The sequence below is a fragment of the Camponotus vicinus genome, unplaced genomic scaffold (genome assembly GCF_025532165.1).
Source record: "Camponotus vicinus isolate PSW18456_S1 unplaced genomic scaffold, iyCamVici1.0 SCAF_3, whole genome shotgun sequence".
NCBI classification, from domain to species: domain Eukaryota; kingdom Metazoa; phylum Arthropoda; class Insecta; order Hymenoptera; family Formicidae; genus Camponotus; species Camponotus vicinus.
Genome location: NW_028141967.1, coordinates 6,152,219 through 6,174,659, shown reverse-complemented (window position 1 = coordinate 6,174,659; position 22,441 = coordinate 6,152,219). Strand labels below are relative to the sequence as shown.

The following is a 22,441-nucleotide window of genomic DNA, read 5'->3' as shown; positions in this document are numbered from 1 at the left end:
TTTTATATTATACACATATTTTTTAACTGATAAATATTAGGCCCTGCGCACAATAGGAAAAATATTAAATATTAAATATTAAATATTAAATTGATAGAAAGAGAAAAAGAGAAGAGAAGAGTTCCTTTCTCTTTCTCTCGTTCTATAAATTTAATATTTAATATTTAATATTTAATATTTTTCCTATTGTGCGTAGGGCCTTAATCTATTTAATATATTTTTTAACTGATAAATATATTATACATTTATCAGTTGTAAGAAAATATCGATATATTTTTTCATGTGAAAAATTAAATGACATTCTTATAAACAAAGGTGCATATATATATATATATATATATATATATATATATATATATATATTCATTTTTAAGAATTATACGATTTCATTTTTTAATATGAAAAGATATAATATTTTCTTACGATTAGCAAATATATATAATATATTTATCAGTTATAAAAATATCTAATATAACAAGCTAAAAGAGAAAAACGTTTAACGCTGTCGTACGTATCGAGATATCGAGACGCAAGCAGCGTCGAAAATTTATATGCTCGTTATGTATCGAGCGGAAAGAACGAATTGCCAACTAACAGCGTAGCGCAGTGGGTAAGGCGCCTGATCAGTACGCTGCCTGTCGCTGGTTCAAATCTTACTATTGAGTTTTTTTTATCTTATTATTGTGCTATATATTTTTATTATTTTAACAGACAAATTAATATTTTAATTATAAAATATATTCAAAAATCATTGAATTAATTTATTTGCTATGCAATGAGAACTATAAATAAATGTTTATTTCATAAAAAAATATTAATTCAATGATTTTTAAATATATTTTATAATTAAAATACTAATTTGTCTGTTAAAATAATAAAAATATATAGCACAATAATAAGATAAAAAAAAATCAAAGGTAAGATTTGAACCAGCGACAGGCAGCGTACTAATCAGGCGCCTTACCCACTGCGCTACGCTGTTAGTTGTGAATTCATTCTTTCCGCTCGATATATAACGAGCATATAAATTTTCGACGCTGCTCGCGACTCGATATCTCGATACGTATGACAGCGTTAAACGTTTTTCTCTTTTAGCTTGTTATATTAGATATTTTTATAACTGGTAAATATATTATATATATTTGCTAACCGTAAGAAAATATTATGATATATCTTTTCATATTAAAAAATCAAATCGTATAATTCTTAAAAATGAATATATATACATACATACATATATATATATATATATATATATATATATATATATATATATATACATTTGTTTATAAGAATTATGTCATTTAATTTTTCACATGAAAAAATATATCGATATTTTCTTACAACTGATAAATGTATAATATATTTATTAGTTAAAAAATATATTAAATAGATTAATATTTATCAGTTAAAAAATATGTGTGTAATATAAAAAGCTGTAAGGGAAAAACATTTAACGCTGTCGCACGCATTGAGATATCGAGAAGCGAGCAGCGTCGCGCGTCGCCCGTCTTTCGTTGCCAACTTGGTAGGAAGGAGACAGAAGATTGTATTCTGTCCTCTTCTATTATCCGAAGCTAGCCAAAGCGCCGAGCTCACACGTACGCTTACGCTCACATCCTCATTACCCCCTCCACGCCGTGTTGCATGTTGCTTGCGGCGGAGATCTGGCAGCTTTGCTCGCGGGACCAGTGCCGCGGCCTTATATATATACTGTCTTAGATGAATCCCACTTTCGGGTTAGGCATTTTCTTTTTCGCCACCTAGCGGCAAGGTGTGAAACTCATGGAAATATATGAATATCCATTGGATATCTTTGGTAGCTACTTGGTGGATATACATTCACACTCAAAAAAACGGACTACTAAATTTTAGCAAAATATTTTAACATCTTTTAATGGCAACAAATCAACAAAAAATCACCGTATTAATATAAAATAAAGCTCAAATTAAACTATCTTTCTAAAAATTAAAAAAAACTAAATTCGAGTTACAAAAAATGTTTTACAAAATGACAAATGCTGAAGATAGACTTTGAGAAATAGAAAACAAATTTTTTTTTAAATCGTTGCATTACTCAGGAAAATCGACTCCCTGGTGCAAAAATGTTTTTAAGATTATTTATTTCTTAATAAAATCTATATTTTAATAAATTTTCTACCTTTTTTGATAAAATTACACCGTTTTGAAAAAAATGTTATAAAATGAAACTATCCTTATAAAATCTGCAATTCAGAAACAAATTATCATGGAAAACTTTTTCAAAAAAGAAATTAAAGTGTAACTCGATCCAAGATGTTTCATACAGATAAACGGTCAAATCTTTCCTCAAAATGATATAACTTTATCAAAAAGATCGTAGAAAATTAATTAAAATATGAATTTATTAGGAAATAAATGAGTTTAAAAACTCATACATTTTTGTACCAAGAAACAAAAATTTTTGTAAAATTTTTGTACCAGTTAAAAACAAAATTTGTTTCTCATTTCTCAAAGTCTATCTTCAACGCCCATTTTAAAATATATTTTGTAAAATATCTTTTGTAACTCAAATTTGTGTTTTTGCTTTTTAAAAGAAATGTTCAGGCTTTAATTTGAGTTTTGTTTTATCTTAATACGATGATTTTTCGCTGATTTATTGTTATTAAAAGGTGTTAAAAAATTGTGCTAAAATTTAGTGGCTCATATTTTTTGTGTATGAATGTAGATACGTGGATAACATGTTTACATCCAGTGGATATTTCTGATAGCTACTTAGTGGATATAGATATGTGGATGTTATATATACATCTACTAGTTATTTATAAAGGATATGGACCTCATATAGACATTTAAACATTTATTAGATATCTATTAGATAAATTTTTCCGTGTGGGTGTATTATAAAAAAATGTGTATATTTTTTGGCACTTTAATTACACTCGATTGAGCTAATATTTTCACGATACACTAATTTAATAATGAACACTTGAGTGGTCAAGCAACATGAATCGTGCACAGATAAACGCATGCCTCGAAAGAAAAATTGTTAAAGTCTGATCGCGAAAGTCATGTTATACAGGGTGAGCCATTTTAAGTTACCCACCCCAATAACTTTTTTATTTTTGAATGTAAAACAAAATGTTTCAAATAAAAGTTGCTTGACTTCGAGGGGGACAGAAGATGGTGGCAAAAATTTGACCTTGGATAGTCATTTGAAGGTCACATAAAGGTCACCTTCAATTTCTTAAATGGAATCTACTATTTTTCATTGCATATTCTTGTAGCTTATCTCGAGAGCTTTCCAAACCACTATAATTAAGTACCTTTTCGTTAAGTACTTTTTGAGTTATGAGACTTGAAATAATTTCTTAATTTTACATAAACTGTAAAATATCTTGTAAAATATTCATTTTTCGATTATCTTACCTTAATACTTTTACGTACAAAATAATGAGAGGAATCAATTGGTGTAAAGAAAACACAATTGTTTCGAAGAAAAAATATGTAATTTGCAATTAACAATTCCATATTTTTTCTTAAAAACAACTATGTGTTTTCTTTACACCAATTGATTCCCCTCATTATTTTGTACATAAAAATATTAAGGTAAGATAATCGAAAAATGAATTTTAAAAATGAAATTTTACAAGATATTTTACGGTTGATGTAAAATTAAGAAATTATTTCAAGCCTCATAACTCAAAAAGTACTTAACGAAAAGGTACTTAATTATAGTGTTTTGGAAAGCTCTCGAGATAAGCTACAAGAATATGCAATGAAAAATAGTAGGTTCCATTTAAGAAATTGAAGGTGACCTTTATGTGACCTTCAAATGACTATCCAAGGTCAAATTTTTTCCACCATCTTCTGTCCCCCTCGAAGTCAAGCAACATTTATTTGAAACATTTTGTTGTACATTCAAAAATAAAAAAGTTATTGGGGTGGGTAACTTAAAATGGCTCATCCTGTATAAAAAATTTTAAAAGATTTTTTTATGGGATCGATGTACTAACTAATCACATTAATAATAAAATAATCATCAGTTCATGACTGAAATATGACGTCAAAATAATGTTATATCAAGACGTCAATATAAAGTCATGTAATAAATTTTGACGACATATGACCTAAAATGACCAGTTTGGAACGTCAAAGTGACATGTGTTTGCTACCTGGGTACTGATGTCAAGTGGACTATATATGTAGCAATTGTATAGATACCGAAATAATATAATTTTAGTTTCAGAATTTGTTCAATCTTCCTTTTACACATATACATTTTTATATATACATATACATATGTACATATATGTATGTATACACATATGTATGTATATGTGTGTGCATTGCAAATTTCAAGATTATATATAATTGTTAGGATGAGAGAGAGAGATTATATTTATTGTATATAAGGGAGGAGATCTATGTTCATTTCGATATTATTAATGAAATAAGACATTATATATTTTTGAAACTGTATCCGTTTTAGATATTAAACAGAAACTTTATTTGTAATAATATCGATTGTTTTTCCGATAATCATCATGCTCTGATTTAAGTTAAATTTTGTCAAAAATTCTTCTCGTATACTTCTTTTTTATCTAAAAGCGACCTATTTATCCTTAAATCGGAACGTGATATTTTTCAGAAGTTTCGCCTAGTTGGACTAAAGATAAATCACAAACATTATTGGCACAGACATGTATATATTCTTAAACTATTTTAGTTTTCATAATATGTTATTATCATACGTACTTTTAATCCTATAATATCTAGAGTATTACAATATATTTATACAAAGTTGTTAAAAAATTTATGCATAATTTTAATATACGCGAATAATTTATTATTTAAATTTTATAATGCACACTATTGGCTGGAAAGTATTTCGTGAATAAAAGCGATATCAGTTGGATACTTTTTTGCCAAGCTTTTATTTGGTACATAATGAGTACCTTCGAATTTCGAAAAGTATCGCCCTATTTCAACATTATCGATACATTTGGGTGTACGTATCGATATAAGATCTAAAACAGAAGAAATACGCATTGTAAAAATGAAAGATTATACTCATAGACTACATATTATTCATAAAAATGCTGCAAATCTTCATACCTTGTTGCCAATAACATATTCTATTATTTTCGGAGAGAATTATGTAATACGGCTGATCGACAATATTCTCATCTTTATAATCTGCGCATGTATGTAAATGTGATGCGTGCCTTTCCCTCGTTTCACTTATCCAAGTGTGTTTACAATGCCAACCAATTATCACACCATGGTGATGTTTTTTAAAAAGTGGATACAAACTTGGCTTTATATGTGTTACAATCATTCCTACAGCAAATTTAATATTTTCTTTTCTATTTAATTGTTCTTTTTCTACAACATTAGATCTAATCTGTGAAAATATAATAGCAATATTCAAATATAACATCTTGTCAAACGGTTTTTAAAATAATATACTGATTTAAAAATTTGAAATAATTATAATTAATATAATTTAGTCATACATTAATATATGAATATTAAAGTACATTATATATTATAATAACATACCTCTATTATCTGTGTAATTCTTTTGTAGTAAGCATCATATTCTAAATCATCACATTCTAAATCATTAAATAGGATTTCGGATAACATATCCCACTTCCATCTATAATTTATATTATGATTATCTCTTATTTCATCACTTAATCCCTCAATCAACTCCTCAATTATCTAAAAAATATATATATAATAAACAAAATTTTGATTGGAGAAAAAAATAAAAATAACGATTATTACTTTCATTCATTAATTATAAAATTTATTGACTCATTGACTTAATTATTTAGACTTAGAAAATTCAATGTTATTTTTATTAACTATCATTAAAATTGATATAAAAAATTACATCGCTCTGCCATTGATGGTGATCAATGTCCCTGAAGTCATTGACGTCATTAATGTCATCGATGGTCATATCCGTTGGATTTTCATTTGTGTTGAGAAATCTTCCTCTGATAATATTTGACGGATAAACTAAATTAGATTCCTCACGCTCGAATGGATTAAATTTCATATAAAAATATTCTGCACTATGCCAATTTTTTGTATTACTGAAAATAATAAAAAAAAACATTCATGTATATATACCGTACGCTTATATATATATATATATATATATATATATATATATATATATATAATATACAGGGGGTCCCATTTTAACTTGGACAGTAAAATATCTCGAAAACTAAGCCCAGCAAACAAAAATGTTTCAGACAAAAGTTGTATGGTTTCGAGGAGGCCATAAGATGGTACCATTGGTTTGACCTTGAAGAGTTATTTGAAGGTCACATAAAGGTCACCTTCAATTTCTTAAATGGAACCTACTATTTATCATTGCATATTCTTGTAGCTTATCTCGAGAGCTTTCCAAAACACTATAATTAAATACCTTTTCGTTAAGTACTTTTTGAGTTATGAGACTTGAAATAATTTCTTAATTTTACATAAACTGTAAAATATCTTGTAAAATATTCATTTTTCGATTATCTTACCTTAATACTTTTACGTACAAAATAATGAGAGGAATCAATTGGTGTAAAGAAAACACAATTGTTTCGAAGAAAAAATATGTAATTTGCAATTAACAATTCCATATTTTTTCTTAAAAACAACTATGTGTTTTCTTTACACCAATTGATTCCCCTCATTATTTTGTACATAAAAATATTAAGGTAAGATAATCGAAAAATGAATTTTAAAAATGAAATTTTACAAGATATTTTACGGTTGATGTAAAATTAAGAAATTATTTCAAGCCTCATAACTCAAAAAGTACTTAACGAAAAGGTACTTAATTATAGCGTTTTGGAAAGCTCTCGAGATAAGCTACAAGAATGTGCAAAAATATATAGGGTGTTCCATTTAAAAAAATTGAAGTGACCTTCACGTGACCTTCAAATGACTCTTCAAGGTCAAACCAATGGTACCATCTTATGGCCCCCTCGAAACATTTTTGTTTGCTGGGCTTAGTTTTCGAGATATTTTACTGTCCAAGTTAAAATGGGACACCCTGTATATATATACAGGGTGTCCCATTTTAAATAACGACCTCAAATATCTCCCGAATAATACGTTTTACAGAAAAATGTTTCAGACAAAAGTTGTATGGTTTCGAGGAGGCCATAAGACGGTACCATTGGTTTGACCTTGAAGAGTCATTTGAAGGTCACATGAAGGTCACTTTAATTTTTTTAAACGAAATACCCTACATATTTTTGCACATTCTTGTAGCTCATCTCGAGAGCTCTCCAAAACACTATAATTAAGTTAGTTTTCATTAAGTACTTTCCGAGTTATGAGGCTTGAAATAATTTCTTAATTTTACATAAACCGTAAAATATCTTGTAAAATATTCATTTTTCGATTATCTTACCTTAATACTTTTATGTACAAAATAATGAGAGGAATCAATTGGTGTAAAGAAAACACATAATTGTTTCGAAAAAAAAAATGTAATTGTTAATTGCAAATTACATTTACATTACAGCGGATGAGACGTAGCACGCGACACGCTATTCGTTGGCGGCGACGCGGTGGAGGCATCGACCCCCCGCGAAGATCGTATAAATAGGCTGAAACAATCAATACTTGAATCAATAATCCTCCGATTATTAGAAGCGTCAAAACGACATGGCAAGATATACAAATGAAGAATATTACGACATGCTAATGGCACTCGGTGAGTGCCATGAGCATCAGAACGTTGCGGCAACAAGATACGCCGAATTATACCCAAATTGGGCGAGACATCCGTCGGCTGCTGTTATACTTGAAGCAGCTCAAAGATTATACGAGACGGGCAATGTTCTCCCAAACAAACATGATGTTGGGAGAAATCGTAACGCAAGAAATTTGCAAAATACTGAAACGGTTATTCGCGCTATCGAGCAAGAACCCGAAACAAGTATTCGGACTATCGCTCGAGAGCACAATTTGTCGTATTCAACGGTACAGAAAATATTACGAGAAGAAAAATTGCACGCATTTCACTATACTCGCGTGCAACATTTACGACCAGAAGATTATCCTGTAAGAAGAAGATTTTGCGAAAATTTTCTGAGAAGGATAGATAGAGATCCCAGATTCCTTTCTCGTATAATATTTAGCGATGAATCGCTATTTACGCGAGAAGGAATATTTAATTCGCATAACATGCATTTGTGGAGCGATGAAAATCCCACAGTTACACGAGTCAGGAATTTCCAGATTCGTTGGAAACTTAATATCTGGGCTGGAATCATGGGGACTGAAATACTAGGCCCAATCATTCTCCCGGACATTTTAACCAGCGCAGCATACATTGACTTATTAAAAAACGATCTACCAGATTTTTTGGAAGACATGCCGTTATTGAATAGAAACAAAATTATATTCCAACAAGACAGTGCTGGCCCTCACAATGCCAGAATTGTGACAAATTATTTAAATAATGAGTTTCCTGGATGCTGGATAGGTCGATATGGTCCGATACGTTGGCCTCCAAGATCCCCTGATCTCAATCCACTGGATTTTTTCCTTTGGGGATACTGCAAGGAAATAACTTATTTATAAAACGCTCCCTGAAAACATGGAGGATTTGGAAACAAGATTGAGATATGCCATATGATCTGTTGAAGAAGATGTACTTGCAAATGTCCAAAGAAATTTAATGAAACGCATGAGAGCTTGCGTTCGGATGGATGGAGGCCATTTCGAACATTTACTGTAAAATGTCGAAAACAATCCGCCCTTTTTAAGGCGATCAAAATAATCCGCCCTTTTCAGAGCGACCAACATTCTTAAACGTGGAATCTTCTTTCGTTTTCAAAAAAGCGTAAGAAAAAGCCAAGAGAAGGATCAAGACGCGCTGCAATTAATTAATATTTTTTTTATATTGATTTTCCATGATAATAGCTAAATAAATATTTAATAATAACTATATTTATTTATAAATAAATTAAATATTATTATTGATATTAAATAAATAAATATTTAATATTAATAATAATAGTAAAATATTTAATATTAATATTTAATATTAATAGTAAAATATTCAATATTTTAAAAACATTCATTTATTCTAATTAATTTTGAATGTCATATGATGTATGTATATGATAATAATAATATTATACGCGCGTTAAATGTTTAATATTGTATGTTGTACCGCGTTCTTCGGTCAAACACATGATTACGTTCGGCAGCGCTGTTAATACTTTAACCTACCGTAACCTAACATAACTATAGCTGTTTGCTACCGCCGAATAAATATCGTCGCGTTGTCGCGTTGTTGCGTCGTCGCGTCGTGTAATAACGTGTGTGTCCGCGTGTATTTCTTTCATCGAGGGATTTTTAATTGCTAACGGTGATTATTCGGCAGTGATTGAGGCCCAGTTCGACAGTGGCCAGTTAGCTTCACTAGTAGTTAAGTAGTGATGCCAACCACTGAAACAAAATTCGGTAAGCTATTTACAAGCTATTTTAATTAATATTCAGCTTCGTTCTCATTACGATACCTCATCGCAAAACGAAAATGGATATCAAAACAAATCGTATACGAACACCAAATTTTTGTCATGAGGAAAAACTGGTACTTGTATCATTAATAAAAAAATACAAATTGATAATAGAAAATAAGTGGACTGATGTTGTGAGTGTTAGAGACAAAAAAGAGGCTTGGCTGAAGATATTGGACGAGTAAACTTGTCAAAATCTAACTTTGTAAATAGCTTACCGAATTTTGTTTCAGTGGTTGGCATCACTATTTAACTACTAGTTAAGCTAACTGGCCACTGTCGAACTGGGCCTGATAGTGATTAGTGATAGAGTTAGTGATAGTTTAGTAAATTCTCGTTTTATCGAGTGAGTGAATAAATGTGGTTACGTTGAAGTTTACAAAAGAGTACAGTTTATAAAAAGAAAAACTTTCGATTAATTATTTAATGTGGATGTCTCTGTCTTTTGTAACGTGTGATATCTACGTTAAATTTGAGTGAAAGTGCGATCTATCGGAATATTTATTTCTCAAGAAACTACAGCAATAATTAGCAGAAGTCATCGAACAAGGTAATAATAATTATTCTTTGGCGTTGTGTCAAAACAGATCTTGGGAAGTCAGATAGTGTCCCAGAGGAAATTCGTAAAAAGAGAGGGGTTTTTAGTGGGTAGGGAGTACCGAGTTGGTAATTAGACTTGGTACTCGAGTCCCACATAACTCACCGGACCGACCGGTGAGTATGCATAACATGCATTTTCCCCTCTCGTAAAAAAAAAAAAAAGGGTAAGTGAGCGAATGAGAGAGAGAGAGAGAGAGAGAAAGAAGAGAGAAAGAGAATGTATGTATTCGCATGTATGTCTGTGCACAGTATAGCGACCAGCTGATCGCCGAAGGCGCCCCGCATGAGCGCCCGCGTCTGACGGTTAGTTGCGCCGCCCTTGCCTGCTTCTTGTATCCGACCGGTAATAAGTGAAATATTTCTCTTAATAATTCAAAAACTATACTTTGCACGAAATTTTGTCAAAGGAAAAATCGTCTTAGAATTCGGTCAAGATTATGTTTTTGCAAAAACATAAAGTTATTTAGAATCACCTTGTATATGTGTATATAGATATATAACTGAATATACTCAATATAAATTCGTATTAAGTTAGCCGGAAATTTTTCAGCCAACCAAAAATCTCCTTATGGAATCGTTTGTATTTCGTATGAAGATGTTTGAAGTGTGATTAAAAACGTTTGTGAGTAATTAGAATAATTATAAAAAATTAATCATTTTTACAGTATGTAGTTAGCCAACATAACTAAATATTAAAAATTCTCCTTATGAATCGTTTGTATTTCGTATGAAGAGTTTTGAAGTATAATTAAAAAGGTTTGTGAGTCATTCGTTTAATTTTAATTAAATTTTTTTATATTGTGAAGTTAGCCGGAAGCTATATAAAATGGACGCCGTCCTGTGATTGGTCGATTTGCTTATGGTAAATACTAAAATTTTCTCATGTGTACTGACTTTAAGTGTAAGCAAAACGAGCAAATTTATCTCTTTTGTAACTTTTAATCCATGACTAATTTATTATTAATTCCGCATAATCGCATAATATATCATGGATCGTGGATAAGCGTAGATAATTGAAATATGTTTTTCTACCAATAAATAAGTAAATCTTTTATAATTGTTTTATAATGTAGTCATCATTCAGAAAATGATCACAATTTGTGATTATGGTTCATATTCTGAATCCTCTTTTATTGATAAAAGTGCCTTTAAAAGTGGCTTATAAGCCTTCTGATTGGCTGTAAGCCACTTTTAGAGGCACTTTTATCGATAAAAGAGGATTCAGAATATATTCGCTTTCAAATAATAAACTATATAATAATAAAATTTATATAAAAAGATGGTAATATATGTAATCCAATTAATTATAATTGACAAAATAATTTCTTGTGAAAAAATAAAAGTAAAAAATATAGAAGAATTTTTTTTATAGCTTGTATAAAAAATCAGTTTTATGCTAAGTATATTATAATTTTCTGGACTGTAGTAATATTTAATATATAATTTTTGCTATATAAATATATATTTCTTCTTAATTGGCAATAATTAACAAAGTAATCAATAATAATCAATAATAATTAACAAAAAAAATGATAACATAAAAGAATATGCTAAAAATGTGCGCTTATATATATTTGAAAATACAAAAGAAGACTTACTTCCGATAAGGCATGGGCAATTTTCAAGTTTTCAGATGCAAAAATAATAAAATCTACAGAGATATCTATTTTTGCTCTTACAACATCAGCAATGGATTCATATTGATATATGCCATCTCCTCTCTCTCGCATTTTGATGTAAGCCTTCCGATATTCTGTGACATAACTCAGCCGATCTTACTATCTGTAGAAATAGATTTTATATCAGAAATATATATTTATATAGCAAAAATTATATATTAAATATTACTACAGTCCAGAAAATTATAATATACTTAGCATAAAACTGATTTTTTATACAAGCTATAAAAAAAATTCTTCTATATTTTTTACTTTTATTTTTTCACAAGAAATTATTTTGTCAATTATAATTAATTGGATTACATATATTACCATCTTTTTATATAAATTTTATTATTATATAGTTTATTATTTGAAAGCGAATATATTCTGAATCCTCTTTTATCGATAAAAGTGCCTCTAAAAGTGGCTTACAGCCAATCAGAAGGCTTATAAGCCACTTTTAAAGGCACTTTTATCAATAAAAGAGGATTCAGAATATGAACCATAATCACAAATTGTGATCATTTTCTGAATGATGACTACATTATAAAACAATTATAAAAGATTTACTTATTTATTGGTAGAAAAACATATTTCAATTATCTACGCTTATCCACGATCCATGATATATTATGCGATTATGCGGAATTAATAATAAATTAGTCATGGATTAAAAGTTACAAAAGAGATAAATTTGCTTGTTTTGCTTACACTTAAAGTCAGTACACATGAGAAAATTTTAGTATTTACCATAAGCAAATCGACCAATCACAGGACGGCGTCCATTTTATATAGCTTCCGGCTAACTTCACAATATAAAAAAATTTAATTAAAATTAAACGAATGACTCACAAACCTTTTTAATTATACTTCAAAACTCTTCATACGAAATACAAACGATTCATAAGGAGAATTTTTAATATTTAGTTATGTTGGCTAACTACATACTGTAAAAATGATTAATTTTTTATAATTATTCTAATTACTCACAAACGTTTTTAATCACACTTCAAACATCTTCATACGAAATACAAACGATTCCATAAGGAGATTTTTGGTTGGCTGAAAAATTTCCGGCTAACTTAATACGAATTCAATATAAAGGATGAAAAGACTTCAAAGTCTGATTCAAAGTATATAAATACATATATGGACATACTACGGTGCTACTCTCTCTCCTCTTCCGCCCCCTGACATGTATAAGCACGTAGGTAGTATATGTGTAGTAAAATCAACGAGTGAAAATGTATCATAGGGGGAGCCTTTAATATGAATAACGATTTGTTTAGGATTTTTGGGGAAGATACATGTACTTTCCATGACAAAACGGATAGCACAACGGTAGCACAATGGCGTATATATATAAAGATGATAGATTTTTAGAAATGTTTCTTAAGGAGCTCCGAGATTGAAATCATATTATTTGTTCTTGTTGATTCTCCACATGAGAACAGTAAAATCGTAAACGTAATCTTCCCTTAGGAAGCTATGTAGAGTGAGGTGCTGGATTTACGTGAATCCCCTTGCATCTCACTTTTTGGAGTGCTTGATTAGAGTGAGTTCCCTTGCCTCTCACTTTTTGGGGGTGCTGGATTTATTGCTCTTCTTCTTCGTCTTCTTCTTCTTCTTCTCCTTCTTCTGATTCGTCGGTCTCCGACCAAGTGGCTGTGTCTAACAAATAATCCGGATACGCGTCACTATGATATCGTGATTTACTTGGGATCACGTGGGTTTCTGCGGGAACCATACAATCAAGCGGGTTCCATTGTTAGGAAGTGGGGGGAGGTAGCAGCACCGTAGTGTGTCCATATATGTATTTATGTACTTTGAATCAGACTTTGAAGTCTTTTTATCCTTCATATTGAGTATATTCAATTATATATCTATATACACATATATATGCCGGTAGGGCTCCAAATATTTCCGTTTTGGTTGGAATCGACTAAATATTACTTCCAAGGGTCTAAAAGGAAGTGATTTCACCCATTTTGGTCCAATTTTGGAGGGGGCCGAAAACAGGCCTTATTGACCCTCCTCCTTTAATAAGGACAAAATGTCTGTTAGAGAAAAATTTCAAATAGTAAATAGACAAACGCACGTTTCGATCTTCTACAGATCCTTTTCAATAAAATATTACAAAGGTAAACGCTGTAGCCTAACAAAAAAGGTTAGATGGACTTTAAGAACGGTTAAAAACGGTTTTCCTTATTAAATTTGCTTATTAATATACGAGATTCTATCTTAGAATTATTTTTTTTATTTGTCATTCCGTACTGTCACCCGACGCCACAGTCCTAAGCCTTTTTCTTGTACCAATTTGAGTTCCCAGCAAACACAGAATATTGTAGCAACATTGCTGCAATGTTGTAATATTGCCGCAATGTTGCCGTAATATTCTGTGTTTGCTGGGTTATTATCATACGGACCGTTAACCCTTATTTGTTTTTGTTTTTATTATAATTAATGCTCATGATTTCTCGAACATTTGCAATTGATTGATTAAGAATGTTGTGCAGAAGTCTTATTTCAACAACAAAGTGCATTTCAAAGAATTATGAAAGATCTGACAATAAAATTTTTTCAAAATAATAATAATCATAAAATATATAATTGCATAGCATATTTTTTAAAAAATCAAACAATTTTTTATTTATACCGTATGTTGTTTCGTTATATAGTGCCATTTCATCGTTCCATATATATTAATACATAATTACGAAAAATTAATAGTATTTATCAATAAAATATAGGTTTTTATAAAATCTTAATAATTCTTATAAAATAAATTATACTAATATTATTATAATGTTTGCTATTTTTTAAAAAAGATAATGTATATAAGCGACTGGCACATTTACATTTTTATACCAATGTAAATTTGCATTAACGTAAAAAACGTAAAATTATATGATTCTTTGAATGCGTATATACGTACAATTACATATAATTTTTTCTTATATAAAACTATTATAATTTTATTATTTGTATTTATAATCGATTAAGATAAATTCCTCAGATATTATATAATTCAAATAATATCAGAAATCCTACGCCATCACAATATCATAATAATCGGCTGATCTTTTTAAATTAATGTCTAATTAATTATTATAAAAAATCACAAAATAGTAAAGAATTTTTCTCTGATTTAATACGTTCTGTCAGCAGAGATGAGTGAAATAAATATTACCGAACATACTATATAAATCTAAAAAGTTTGAAGAAGCCAAAATTATACTCACTTCGGTTTCCATATGATTTGAATATTCTTATATTTGTAGTCTATCAGTCTTTTCATTATTACCATCAGAGTGCAGTGTATGCCGAGTCTTCTGGCTACGATATAATATGTAGCAGTTAATACATATCTTTGAAATAAATCTGAAATCTATATAATAAATTATGTTAAAAAAATTAAATATTTAAAAAATATAAAAATTATAATAGTTCTTGCGCATAGCATGACAAATTATTATTGTATTTTTAAATAATCTAAATAAAACTTACATTTAAATACTTGATTTCAGAATCTGATATTATCAATAATTGATATAATTTTCGGATGTCTAAAATAGAAAATATATATTCTTCAAGTACACACATAATTTGTTTGGTTTCTGTTGGATTCCAGAAATTGTCATCAATATTGTTATCTCTCCAAAAAGAAAACTGTTCCAACGGGCTCGAGAATATTGAATGTTTAGGATATATATTTTTAAGGCGGCCCAGTACTTCTTGCGTAATACCATCTAACCATTTATTTATAATCGAATAACTTATATGTGGTAGAAAATATTGAGCAACTATAGTAATTTTTCGTTCTAAAAGCTGCTTTTTATTCGGCTTATTTAGAATTTGTATTTGCTTGTATAGATAACGATATTGTTTTAGACAAATGAAAATTATCTCTAAATTATATTTAGTTGTCAAATTGAAACCGAGTGGACTGAAAAAAATTTATATATTAATTATACATTAATTTATAACAGGCCTGGCCTCGTGGACGCCCACGGACCACGAGCGGAGGAGAACGTGCCACCTCTCCGCGCCGCTGTCTCTTCCCGTCTTTCCTCTCTAGCCCCTCGAACCCTGTATCGACACGTTCTCCTCTCCGCGTACTCTGCGTGGCCAGGCCTGATTTATAAGGTTAATAACAATTTAGTTTATTGAATTTTACCATGATAATGATTGTGCGGAAATAATTTTATTTAGGTCATCTAAAACAAAATAATAAGACATAGAATCTTCAACTATAGAATGTAGAAAACATTCCAATTCTTCTTTGTTAGTTTCCAATAAATTATTGTCGGTCATCAACAATACATAATACTGTAGTTTTTTGATATACTGTATTCCTGTTTCTATTTGTTTTTTAAAATTTAAATGATAAAAAACTTTCTTCGGCTTCTTTGTATTATATTTTTTCACAGCAGTAGAACATCTAAAATTCAGACAGAAATTTTTAAGATATATATTAGAAACAACTCCATAATATCAGCAAAAGCTTGAATAATATATTTTCTTCTAAATATAAATTTTTTAATTTTAAATGTAAATTTTTTAATTACTAATTAATATAGTAATGGATCGCAATTTATACACATACATTGCAATATAAATAAAAAATCAATAAAAAATATCTAAATACAATTAATATTCCCATTTTGCCAGTAAAACAGACGCTGTAGGATCCCCTTAATTTGCGTGGCAATTCTGTGATAATGATTTTGTAGTGGTTTGGTTATTCTATAACGATCTGTCGCGGTTCGTATGAAGATAATAATTGTAATGATTATTATAATTTAATATAATTTAGTATGTCATTGAGTTATTGTATATATTGATAATTCATATTAATACATCTTTACGAATAATTTGGTTCATTGAAAAATAGAAAGAATTATATGTAAAAAATATTTATAAAATATATTATTTGTATAGTTAAAAATTTTATTTTATTTATTATTTGTATAGATAAAAATTTAATAAATAAACATATATATAATTTAAGGAATACATATCAATATACAATTATTGTTATTTTCAACGAACCAAGTTATTTATAAAAATGTATTATATGAGTTATACTAAATTCACTAAATTTTTATTAATTAAATTATTAAGGATTTCAAATGAACGCGCTATCACTACAGTTCTTCCGTCGGTCGGATCTACGCGACCGACGCGCCTCCTTTGTTGGTTACGGCTGCTACCTATATCCTTTTTATATGTATTGTGACGTTGCCGTCCCGACGCGCGTCCATCCACCCCGGGAATCTTCACGGGGCGCGAGCCGAGCGGCCGCGCCAGAAAAAGATTGAGAGAGAGCCGTGTCGAAATCTCCGGAGAGACGAGCCGTTATCCTTTTTCGCGCTAGTACTAATTATTTTTTGTATCGTTTTTGTACGTCGGGCAACCCGCCGGAGGGAAACCAGAAGAGGCCCAAGAGGAATCATTACGACAGCCGATACGACAGCGCCGGAGGAACAGAGTCTCGGGTAGAGACCGCCCCCTTCAAATAAAGGAAGGAAATCAGCTGTCTTGTGGGCCGAAATAACCGGGCCGGATCGGCGCCACCCTCAGAAGAGGGAGGACGGAAAATCTACCTCCGGACGATCACGGATACCAGGATCGCCGAAAGTCAGCAATTTTAAATTATCGGGGCCGTTACGGCCCCCGATACGGCGTTGTCGCGGGGCGCAGTAATACCTCGCGTGTCGCGGCGCTATTGGCCGCTAATCCGCGCACCCCTGCGCGCAGAATTGACGCCGCTATCGACCCTGGATCGCGAGATCCAGGGATTCATTCTGGTGCGGGCGCTCTCCACAGATAGTCGCTAAAGATTGTCGTTATCGTTTTGTGTTCGTTGTCGAGATCAAGTTGAGAGGACGAGCCGAGGATCATCCCCTGGTCACGGGAGAAAGTATCGGTGAGGTTGCCCATCGCTAATTGTAAGCCACGTACGCGATTCTGTCCGCGGACCGGCCGCTCTGTCGCCGTCGCCATTTTCGTGTCTCGTTGTCGCTCGGGCATTGTACCGAGCTCGCGATTTTCGTGTATTTCGGGCGACCGGAGACAAGCGACCGAGGCATCAAGGACGATCGTAACGTAGGCCGTCGCTGATAAGGAACCGTTCGTCTCTCTCCGGGATTCGGGGTGTCGTAAAACGCGTAGTGACCGGCTCTCGTATATCGACCACGTGCGCGGTAAATCGCGGGGAATGCGTCCGCTATCCGTGCTGTCGAAAAGAGTTGTCGAAACCGCGTAAGACATCCCCGCAATCGATCTCCGGGCAATTTTCGTCTGTAATTAGCGTGTATGTGAGCGTGTGACCGTGTGCGTGTGACGACGTGGCAAATGTCGTGCTGTCCTTGTCGCTCTTGATACTGGTACGAATTGCGTTTATTGCGTGGTATTTGCGTGGTATTTGTCGTACGTTGGAGTGTGTCGCGGCGCATAATAGATTAAGAAAGTGTCGAAATTCGAGGGTTTCGCGTAGATAGAAAGCGGTACGCCGAAAAGAGGCGAAGCGGCGTCCGACGGCTATCGAATTCCGAGCGAATCGATCTTGCTCGTAGCAAGCGAGATTTTTCGTCTTCGCAAATCGTTTGATTACTATCGCTCAATTATTAAGCCTCATTTCAAACATAGTGCTGTCGATTAAAAGAGCGAGTAACAAAGGGAATAGATCTGTTAAATGCGTCCTCGAGGAGATTGTCGAAATTTCCGTTACGCTCCCGAAACGCCGTTCGGTTTCGCAAAGTCCGGCCATAAAAACGGGCCTGGAGGACGATAAATATCTCCGCTGTCTTATGATCTCGATTTCGTATGGCTATTGTTATCACCGCTGTCGATCTGTTGTACGTTATTTCAAATTTTCGCATTTATGTTAAACTCAGTTATATTTCGTTAATTCAGTCTCGCTAATTTATGTCATTATTACTATTTCTTTCTAGAACTTGTTATTTCTTTCCCTTTATATTCTTTTCTATTATATTTCTTTTATTTAAATAAATTCGTTACATTCTCTTTTATATTAAATTCGCGTAATTTATTTGAGTGTTCGTTTCTCGTGTGTGTTAAATTCCGTTGTGTTCGTCAATTTTCGTAATCACCGACAGCTTCGCATAAAATAATTCTAGATCCTTTTCAACGGACCCTGCCCCTCTACCGTTAGGTGAGCTAGTCGGCCCGTGGCGAAACAGGCTAACGTTCTTCGCGTTATTCTGACGATTTTGCGAACTGATACGTGGAAGACCGTATCTGGCGCCCAACTTCGAGATCTCGAGACGGCCTTCGCTTCGCCGCGGCTCGCGCGAGAACACCCTCCATCTGAGTTCCTCCGAGCGCGAGTATCTCTATCCACCTTGTGTCTTTTTTTGACGGCGTTTTCGCTCCCCATTAGCATCCTCCTCTCCAACACCCGAGGAGGATCGAAAAATTAAAAATAAAAAGACGTCGCAAAAATTTGGCGCCCAACGTGGGGCCACGCGTTGAGAAGGAAAAGTTTCGGGGAGTTAATACGAATTAAATTATTTGGTCGAGTGATTGCTTTTGTCGTATATTCGTTTCGTTTGTCGTTAACGCTCTCGTTTGAAATTCTTTTCTTTCGCCGACCTTTACGTATTTGTTGTCGACCTTCGATCGTTTGGACAATAACGGCTTTATCTAGTGTTATTGAGTTATCGACGTTTATGATCACGGTGATCTTGCCACGTCTTACTGAGTTCGAGCTTATTTATTTTGTTTCGAGTTTTTCTTTCTTGATCGCATGAGTCAGGTCGATCCAGAGGACGACTGGATTTTCGTGTTAAATCGCGAACAATTACTTGAGGAATTACAGCGGCGTAGACTTTCAACGGAAGGAAGTTATTCGATTCAGACCGCGCGTTTGCTGCGTCGCGTACGCAAAGATCGAAAATCTAATACGGGCAAGATGTCGGACGAGGAGCTTTTAGAAGTTCCTACGGATGCAATGGTTCGACCTGATAGTCCGATGGATCAGGCGAGATCTCGCGCGCCTTCCGGCTCCCGCAATACTCCGCGCTCGATGGGGCGAGATTTCTCGCGCGAAAACGCGGGAAATTCCGCGATGACGGCGTACAACGTCATGCGGAAGTGGAATTTGAAATTCTCGGGTGCAAGAGGGGAAGACGCGGAAACATTTTTACTCAGAATTGAGGAAGGTCGCGAGTTAATTCCCGTACCCGACGAAGACATTTTGCGTTGCTTGCCATTCTTCCTAACGGGCATAGCACTTCATTGGTTCCGTAGTAAACGCGATCGGCTGTCGAATTGGACCGTTTTTAAAAATGCGTGGAGAACGCGGTTCGGGGACCCGGATTTTCAATTTGCTCTTCGCGAAGAAATAATGAGAAGGACTCAAGGGGAACATGAGTCTGTCGCTGATTTTTTGACGTGTCTTCGAGCCATATTCGATCGGTTGTCGCCACCGTGGACTGAATCAGAGCAAGTAAGCAGCGCGTTTCGAAATTTATTGCCGCGCATACAACAGTCCATCCGTCGAAATGAGGTAAAAGATTTAAACGCTTTAGAGGATTTGGCGACTCGCGTGGAGGCTAGTTATCAGCTGTCGCAACGCTATCGGGCTCCCCCGACTCCGGAGAAATCTCTGTTTCCGGATCTCGCGTACCACGCACCGCGCAATACGAAACAGTCTACACGAGGCCGGGAAACTCTTGCCGCGTTGAGTACGCCTAATGCGGAATCAGAAACGAGATCCGCCTCTCGCAGGGAGAGGAAAAACAAAAATCGCGCAACTCGAGCCGCGACCGGAACGGAGGCCGCTCAGACAAGTTTGTCGTCTTCAGGGGCAACGGCCGCAGAATCAAATGCTTCGCGAAATTCCGCATTAAAATGTTGGAATTGTGAGGGTGTAGGTCATATTTCGAGAAATTGTTCAGCCGCTCCGCGACTACATTGCTATCGTTGCGGCCGAGCGGAAGTAACGTTACGAACGTGTCCCGACTGTTCGGGAAAAGAATAAAGGAGTCGAATAATAGGGGGGACCCGACTCCTATTCAAACCCAACCCCCTTTTCGTGTCGTTAATTGTTCTCGTGAATTTTCGTTCAGTGCTTTTGGTTGTCGTGACATCTCGTCGATGTTATTTATTCGTGTTAAATTATTAGGAAACGAGATTAGCGCTCTAGTGGATTGTGGGTCTACTCGAACTTTCTTAGGTTCTAGCGTTGTCGAATTGGTGGACAAATTGAAATTAAAGTTTCGAAAGTCGGATGGCCGACGAGTAGTTACGGCGACCGGTCAAACGACACGCGTTAGGGGGGAGGTGGATCTTCCTTTTACGTTGTTTGATAGGACAAATTCTTTGAGAGCGTATGCATTACCGTCACTAGCAATACCATGCATACTTGGGCTTGATTTTTTGGGGCTATTTGGTATGGTGGTCAATTTTCCACGCCAAGAATGGTACTTTGAGGATGAACCCGCCATTGTGTATCGTTTCGAGAACCAGCCAGTGGACCCCATTTTTCACTTAAATTTGATCGAGAATTCGGCTAGTCGTGAATCAAGTAATTATTTCGTGTCCGAAATCGCAGACCGAAAGTCGGATGACGGCCCGCGAGAAATTAGTCTTCCCGCGGAAACGACCCGTGTTCACAAAATACAACGGGCTCGGCTGTCGAAATCTGATCCGCTTATTTGCTGCGGTTTGAGTGAGTTGTCGTCGCGCGAAAGCCAGCGATTAGAAAAATTCTTAGAGGGTCATATCGTAGGCGATCCGAATAAACCGGGAGCGACTAGTTTGACGGAGCACAAAATTGATGTCGGCGGACATGCTCCGATTAAACAGAGGTATTATCCCGTTTCGCCAAAAATTCAGGAAGCGATTTACGCGGAAGTAGATAAAATGTTAGCGGCGGGGATTATAGAACCATCTAAAAGCAAATGGTCTAGTCCGATCGTAATGATTAAGAAACCTAATGGAAGCTATCGATTTTGTCTGGATTTTCGAAAATTAAACAGCGTTTCGAAAAAGGATGCGTATCCATTACCGTATATGAACGCAATTCTCGATAAGTTACGATCGGCTAGTTATATTTCGACTATCGATCTAAGTCAGGCCTATTTTCAGATTCCGCTCGAGAGAAATAGTCGCGAGTTAACGGCGTTTACGGTACCGGGGAAGGGGTTGTTTCATTTTACTCGAATGCCGTATGGTCTCACCGGTGCCCCCGCGACATTTCAGCGTTTACTTGATCGGCTTATAGGTCCTGAAATGGAACCGCATGCTTTCGCTTATTTAGATGATATCGTTGTCGTAACCCGTACTTTTGAAGAACATTTGAGTTGGTTGAAACGCGTACTAGATCGGATAAGAGAGGCAGGCCTTACAATAAATCCTGAGAAGAGTAAATTCTGTCGGTCACAAGTGAAATATCTTGGGTTCCTGATACAACAGGAGGGGCTCAAGGTTGACCCTGATAAAACCGCGCCGATTGTCGAATATCCGCCACCGAAAAACTTAAAGCAATTGCGACGATTTATAGGGATGGCGTCTTGGTATCGCCGATTTATACCGCAGTGTGCAACGCGCTTAGAACCGCTAACTCGTCTCCTCCGGAAGGGTTTCTCTTGGGAGTGGGGGGATGAGCAAAAAGCT

At 33.9% G+C, this 22,441-nt stretch overlaps 1 protein-coding gene across 1 annotated transcript in view; it reads right to left on the bottom strand.

Annotated features, from left to right (window-relative positions):
• Positions 1-4,514: 4,514 nt before the first annotated feature.
• LOC145969319 (uncharacterized) overlaps positions 4,515-22,441 on the bottom strand; it is a 29,150-nt gene continuing 11,223 nt past the window's right edge. Inside the window, exons 2-8 of the mRNA XM_083095338.1 lie at positions 15,975-16,238; positions 15,305-15,743; positions 15,040-15,185; positions 5,885-6,089; positions 5,545-5,709; positions 5,098-5,386; positions 4,515-5,009 (exon numbers count right to left, since the gene is read on the bottom strand). Coding sequence (XP_082951464.1) covers positions 4,852-5,009; positions 5,098-5,386; positions 5,545-5,709; positions 5,885-6,089; positions 15,040-15,185; positions 15,305-15,743; positions 15,975-16,238 — 1,666 coding nt within the window. The 3' untranslated portion in view covers positions 4,515-4,851. The remainder of the gene's footprint in view (positions 5,010-5,097; positions 5,387-5,544; positions 5,710-5,884; positions 6,090-15,039; positions 15,186-15,304; positions 15,744-15,974; positions 16,239-22,441) is intronic.